This window comes from Rhinopithecus roxellana, chromosome 4 (assembly GCF_007565055.1).
Source record: "Rhinopithecus roxellana isolate Shanxi Qingling chromosome 4, ASM756505v1, whole genome shotgun sequence".
Lineage (NCBI taxonomy): Eukaryota > Metazoa > Chordata > Mammalia > Primates > Cercopithecidae > Rhinopithecus > Rhinopithecus roxellana.
Window position 1 is genome coordinate 149,901,801 of NC_044552.1, and position 6,510 is coordinate 149,908,310.

The 6,510-nt window shown below is 48.3% G+C and overlaps 1 protein-coding gene and 1 pseudogene across 4 annotated transcripts; both read left to right on the forward strand.

Moving 5' to 3' along the window:
* Positions 1-655: 655 nt before the first annotated feature.
* LOC104681922 lies at positions 656-2,248 on the forward strand (annotated as a pseudogene).
* Positions 2,249-2,569: 321 nt separating this feature from the next.
* LOC104681910 (cTAGE family member 2-like) lies at positions 2,570-4,992 on the forward strand. Of its 4 annotated transcripts, XM_030929161.1 has the most exons (3): positions 2,570-2,874; positions 2,947-4,106; positions 4,224-4,992. In XM_030929161.1, exons 1-3 carry the CDS (start codon positions 2,570-2,572, stop codon positions 4,895-4,897), a joined length of 2,139 nt encoding a protein of 712 aa, XP_030785021.1. In that variant the 3' UTR covers positions 4,898-4,992. The 4 variants fall into 4 exon arrangements, with proteins under 4 accessions (XP_030785021.1, XP_030785020.1, XP_030785019.1 ...); XM_030929160.1 differs by having other exon boundaries at positions 2,570-4,106; XM_030929159.1 differs by having other exon boundaries at positions 2,947-4,992.
* Positions 4,993-6,510: the final 1,518 nt, after the last annotated feature.

Here is a 6,510-nt window from a genome sequence, read left to right on the forward strand (position 1 = left end):
TGTAGGGAATTAGGATCACAAGACTAAGGACTTGGCTGCTGACTCAGAGTCACACCAAGACCCTAGACTCCTAGGACCACAGCCTTACACTGCTGTCTCCACTGTGCTGTCTGGCAGGGTGGCAAGGACAGAGGCGTCCCTAAGGCAGGCCGTGCTCACATTCCCCTGTCCTCCGTGGGCCCCCATGCTACACTCTCCAACCCAGGGCTGGCTTTTACTGCTGCCCCCAACTCACACATCTACCCCAGAGCCTCTTCCAGGCATGAAGCCAGGGACCTGCAGCTGCTGTGCCCGGGGCATCCCCATGGCAGGTGTGGATGCTTTGTGCAGGATTCAGGGGCCATGTCCAGCCCCCACAATGGCCTTAGGATTTCCTCCAAGTAGAGTAGAAAAGGGAGGTGAGGAAGACGGCGGCCGGTGCAGGGAGCTGGTGCTTGCGCAGGTTGTTGAGATGCAGCCCCCCAGACCTTCTCTGTGCTGACTGGAAACCGCAAATGGCTCAGGCACAACGGTTTAACCATTTCTAGCAATGTCAGTGACGCTATGATAGACCATGAGATGAAAGGACAGATGGCCATCCTGGTGGCTATTGACAGATGAGAACACTGCAAGTGTGGTATCTTGGTGTGGGGTGCCCCATCCTATGTAGCTGCTGATGCCGGCTATCACAGATGCTGTCAAGCAGGAGACCACCCTGGCTGTGCACATGCTTCAAAGCATGGGTGTGGATGTGGTTTTGAGCACGGGGGACAACCGGAAGACAGCCAGAGCCATTGCCACCCAGGTTGGGATCAACAAAGTCTTTGCAATGGTGCTGCCTTCGCACAAGGTGGCTGAGGTCCAGGAGCTCCAGAACAAAGGGAAGAAAGTCACTATGGTGGGGGATGATGGGGTCAATGACTCCCCGGCCTTGGCCTAGGCAGACATGGGCGTTGCCACTGGCACCAGCACGGATGTGGCCATCGAGGCAGCCGACATCGTCCTCAACAGAAATGACTGGCCAGACGTGGTAGCTGGCATTCATCTTTCCAAGAGGACCGTCCGGAGTATACGCATCAGCCTGGTCTGGCACTGATTTATAAGCTGGCTGGGATACCCATCGCGATGTCGTGGCTGGCATTCATCTTTCCAAGAGGACCGTCCAGAGGATATGCATCAGCCTGGTCTGGCGCTGATTTACAAGCTGGCTGGGATACCCATCATGGCAGGTAGTTGGTTCCTCTCCTGAAGAAGTGAGCTTTCCGGATGAGTTGAAGATATGTGCGTGCACGGAAGATGACAGCTCACTGCAGGGCAAGGCATCATCCGTGTTGAAGGAGTGCCAGTGTTTGGGAAATGGACACAGAGCAGGTACATTTGATAGAGAGGTAAGAGGATCACTGTCTACGTGCCAGCACTGTTCTAAGTGCCCTGGATCTTCTGGGAATGAGGTTAGCATTTTTCAGTTGTACATGGGATGGTTGAGGATTATGCTAGGCAGAGGTGAGCCCTTTCATGGAAGGAGTTAATCTAAAAACCATAATCCGTCTCATTTGGGAGGAGCTAAATAAATATATCTTCAATGAAGCAAAGGTCAATCGAAAAACTTATATTTTAGCTATAAAAATACCTACCAGAATTTACCATGGGGCATAATTTTAGTCAAGCACCCAAATTGATTATTTCAGACCACAGATACTGAAACACCAACAGGATAAGGTGGCAGGTATCTCAGTTAGCTACTGCTGCGTAACAAATGACCCCAAGGCTTAGTGACTCAAGACCATGATTTGTTATTCTTTATCATTCTGTCAGCTGGGAGGTTCTTCTGCTGGCCTCATGCACAGGGCTACATTTAGCTAGGGTGTCAGCTTGTGGATGGGCATACCTGGGATGCTGGGTCACCTGAGCCTTTCTCCCCATGTGGTATTGTTTTAAAATACAGGTTTTAGTGCTGCCTTAGGATGTAAAGTGTAACGAGGGGGCCGGGGTGGGCCGCATGGGCCTGCAAGGCCTGTGGGTGCCTGCGTCCCCAGCTCCCCCCGCAGCTGGCTCCGCAGTGGTCCGCTCCACTTGCCAGGTGGGGATCCGGGTTCCAGATGGAATGCTGTGCGTTCTCCACCGTTTGTTGTGGCTGCGGTTACTGCAGCAACCGTCAGAGCAGCCTTGGCGCTGCGGAGGAGCCAGGGGCTACCCCTCAGCGGTACCCGGGACTGATCCTGGAGTGCGGAGGCACGAGGGGCTACCCCTCAGCGGTACCTGGGACTGATCCTGGAGTGCGGAGGCACCAGGGGCTACCCCTCAGCGGTACCTGGGACTGATCCTGGAGTGCGGAGGAGCCAGGGGCTACCCCTCAGCGGTACCTGGGACTGATCCTGGAGTGCGGAGGAGCCAGGGGCTACCCCTCAGCGGTACCTGGGACTGATCCTGGAGTGCGGAGGAACGAGGGGCTACCCCTCAGCGGTACCTGGGACTGATCCTGGAGTGCGGAGGAACGAGGGGCTACCCCTCAGTGGTACCTGGGACTGATCCTGGAGTGTGGAGGCGCCAGGGGCTACCCCTCAGCGGTACTTGGGGCTAATCCTGGAGTATGGAGGAGCCAGGGGCTACCCCTCAGCCGTACCTGGGACTGATCCTGGAGTTGCCACACAGGGTTGTGGCAGCACTGACTGAAGATATGAGAACAGATTCTCATCCTTATGGTTTTCCATGGGAATTGGTGATACATGCAGCTGTTGTTGGATTTTTTGCTGTTCTCCTTTTTCTGTGGAGAACTTTTAGATCGGTTAGGAGACGGCTTTATGTGAGAAGAGAGAAAAAACTTGCTGTGGCGCTTTCTGGACTAATTGCAGAAAAATGTAAACTACTTGAAAAATTTAGCCTTGTTGAAAAAGAGTATGAAGACTATGAAGTAGAGTCATCTTTAGAGGATGCCAGCTTTGAGAAGGCGGCAGCAGAAGCACGAAGTTTGGAGGCAACCTGTGAAAAGCTGAACAGGGCAAATTCTGAGCTTGAGCATGAAATACTCTGTCTAGAAAAAGAGTTAAAAGAAGAGAAATCTAAACATTCTGAACGAGATGAATTGATGGCGGATATTTCCAAAAGCATACAGTCGCTGGAATATGAGTCAAAATCCCTCAAATCACAAGTAGCTGAAGCCAAAATGACCTTCACGACATGTCAAATGAACAAAGAACGACTGAAGATAGCAACAGAAGATGCTTTGAATGAAAATTCTCAACTTCAACAAAGCCAGAAACAGCTTTTGCAAGAAGCTGAAGTATGGAAAGAACAAGTGAGTGAACTTAATAAACAGAAAATAACATTTGAAGACTTCAAAGTACATGCAGAACAAGTTCTAAATGACAAAGCAAATCACATCAAGACTCTGACTGAACGCTTGCTAAAGATGAAAGATTGGGCTGGGAGGCTTGGAGAAGACAGAACGGATGATGATAACTTAGAAGTGAACAGTGAATCGGAAGATGGTGCTCACTCAGATGATCCTTCAAAAGGAGCTTTGAAGATGCTGATTCATGCTACTAAGTTAAATGCTTCTTTAAAAACCTTAGAAGGAGAAAGAAACCAAATTTATATTCAGTTATCTGAAGTTGATAAAACAAAGGAAGAGCTTACAGAGCATATTAAACATCTTCAGACTGAACAAGCATCTTTGCAGTCAGAAAACACACATTTTGAAAGTGAGAATCAGAGGCTTCAACAGCATCTTAAAGTAATGACTGAATTATATCAAGAAAACGAAAAGAGCCTCTACAGGAAATTGACAGTAGAGGAAAATTACCGGTTAGAGAAAGAAGAGAAACTTTCTAAAGTAGACGAAATGATCAGCCATGCCACTAAAGAGCTGGAGACCTATAGACAGCGAGCCAAAGATCTTAAAGAATTTGAGAAAACTATTCATTTTTATCAAAGGAAGGCTATTTCTTATGAGGAAAAAGCACGTCATAATTGGTTGGCAGCTCGGGCTGCTGAAAGAAACTTCAACTATTTAAGGAAAGTAAATGCCCACAACAGACAAAAATTAGCTGAAACAGAGTATAAAATAAAGCTTCTAGAAGAGGATCCGTATGCACTTGATGTGCCAAATACGGCATTTGGCAGACAGCGTTCCCCATATGGTCCCTCACCATTGGGTCGGCCTTTACCTGAAACGAGAGCTTTTCTCTATCCTCCAACTCTGTGGGAGGGTCCACTGAGACCCTCACCTCTGCCTCCAGGGGAAGAAAGAAGAGGTTCAAGAGGCCCGGGGAATCCTCTGGACCATGAGATTGCCAATGAAAGAGGAGAATCAAGCTGTGAGAGGTTCACCCATCCTCACAGGGCTCCTTCTGACACTGGGCCCCTGCCATCTCCGTGGGAACGGGACCGTAGGATGATGTTTCCTCCACCAGGACAATCACATCCTGGTTCAGCTCTTCCTCCCCGAAGGGAAGACAGATTTTATTCTAACTCTGCTGGACGCCCTGGACCAGCAGAACTCAGAAGTATGAATATGCCTTCTTTGGATAAAATGGATGCGTCAATGCCTTCAGAAATGGAATCCAGTAGAAATGATACCAAAGATGATCCTGGGAATTTAAATGTGCCTGATTCATCTCTGCCCACTGAAAAAGAAGCAACTGGCCCTGGCTTTATTCCTCCACCTCTTGCTCCAATCAGAGGTCCATTGTTTCCAGTGGATGTGAGGGGCCCGTTCATGAGAAGAGGGCCTCCTTTCCCCCCACCTCCTCCAGGAACCAGGTTTGGGGCTTCTCAAGCTTATTTTCCACCAAGGTATTTCCCAGGTCCACGACATGCTCCATTTGCAATGAGAAACGTCTATCCACCGAGGGGCTTTCCTTCTCACCTTCCCCCAAGACCTGGATTTTTCCCTCCACCCCCACATTCTGAAGGTTGAAGTGAGTTCCCTTCAGGGCTGAGTCTGCCTTCAAATGAGCCTGCTACTGAACATCCAGAACCACAGCGAGAAACCTGACAATAGTTTTGCTCTCTTCAAAAGTCATTTTGACTGACCTCATTTTCAGTTTTAAGTAACTGCTGTTACTTAAGTGATTACACTTCTGCTCAAATTGAAACTTAATGGAATTATAATTCTCAGGATAGTATTTTGTAAATAAGGATGATTTAAATATGAATCTTATGAATAAATTGTTTTCATTTTATTTTATTCTAGATAGTGTAATTATTTTAATTTGACTAATCCACTATTACATAAAAATAGTGGGAGTTTTATATATGTAATCTTGCAGGTGGGGAGGCTTTAAATTCTAAAGGCCTTGTCTTTATGCCAAGAACTGTATTTACTGTGACTGTAGACAAATGTGTAAGTAACTTTATACTTAATTAAATAAATTTTAGTTGATTTAATAAATAAAAAAGAAAGAAAGAAAAGGGAGGTGAGAAGACACAGGCCAAGCACCCTGTGGACTTAGGTGCTGGGCGCATGGCGTGCTCATGCTCAGGGCTGGGGTCACTGTCTCATTCTTGTGCCTGGGGTTGAAGCACACAGCAAGGACAGACCCAGACACCAGGCATTGAGTCAGTTCATGGGAGGGGCCGACCGTGCCGAGCTCAGGCTGTGCTGAAGGTCCCCAGAGTCCCGGGCCCTTCTGTCCGCGGCCTCATCAGTGTGAGCTCTTGGCTTCCGTTCCCACACAAGCATAGATACCGACAGCAGCGTTGTGTGGGATCCCGGAAAACGGGCCAAGCTTGCGGATCTGTAGGTGAAGACTCACCAAATTCTGAGTTGTTGCAGCTTAGAATAGAATGCAGACATCAGGATAATCGTTTGGATCTCTCAACAAGAAAGGGATTTTATAAGATGGCAAATACTATAAAATGTGTTAAAGAGCAGAGTAAAAAGGCTGAATAGAGAATAGGAGATTGAGATTAGAGAAGAACGGGGAATAGCAGTTATAGGAGGCTCCAGTCATATACAAATGCGAGCACGTGAGAAGCCGTCATAACTTGGTTCTTTTAATCACCGAGGGGAAGTGTTTTTTGTCCACTTTTCCTATCAAGTTTTCATACCACTTTTATAACCGAACAGCGTTTTCCAGTAATGGAAGGAAACATTTCCCACGCCAGTCCCAGGCAGTGGCGTCTTGCGTGGTTAATCTTGAGTGGGGTGGCTTGGCTGGATCCCGGTTTTAGGCTGACGTTCTGCATGAATCCAGATGACCTCCTGGCTCCTGGCAGTCTGGCCTGCTCGGTGTGGATTGGGGGTGTTATTTCTTGGCCCGCGGAAGGATGTGATAATGCCGAGGTGTCTGCACGAGCGGAGGCAGAGGGCATGCTCCATAAACGGTCACTATGGTCATGAACACGATCAGGGGCTGGGGTTGCTGGCAGCATTAGCTGCATGGGTGTACTCCTTATCTGAGGTGCATCGTTTTTTTGTTAAGTTAAAATATATTGTCTTTGTATAAGTTTTCGAGGGCTGCCGTTAAGAACCACAGCCTGGGTGACCTAAACAGCAGGAGTTTGTCGTCTCCGTGGCCTGGATGTCTG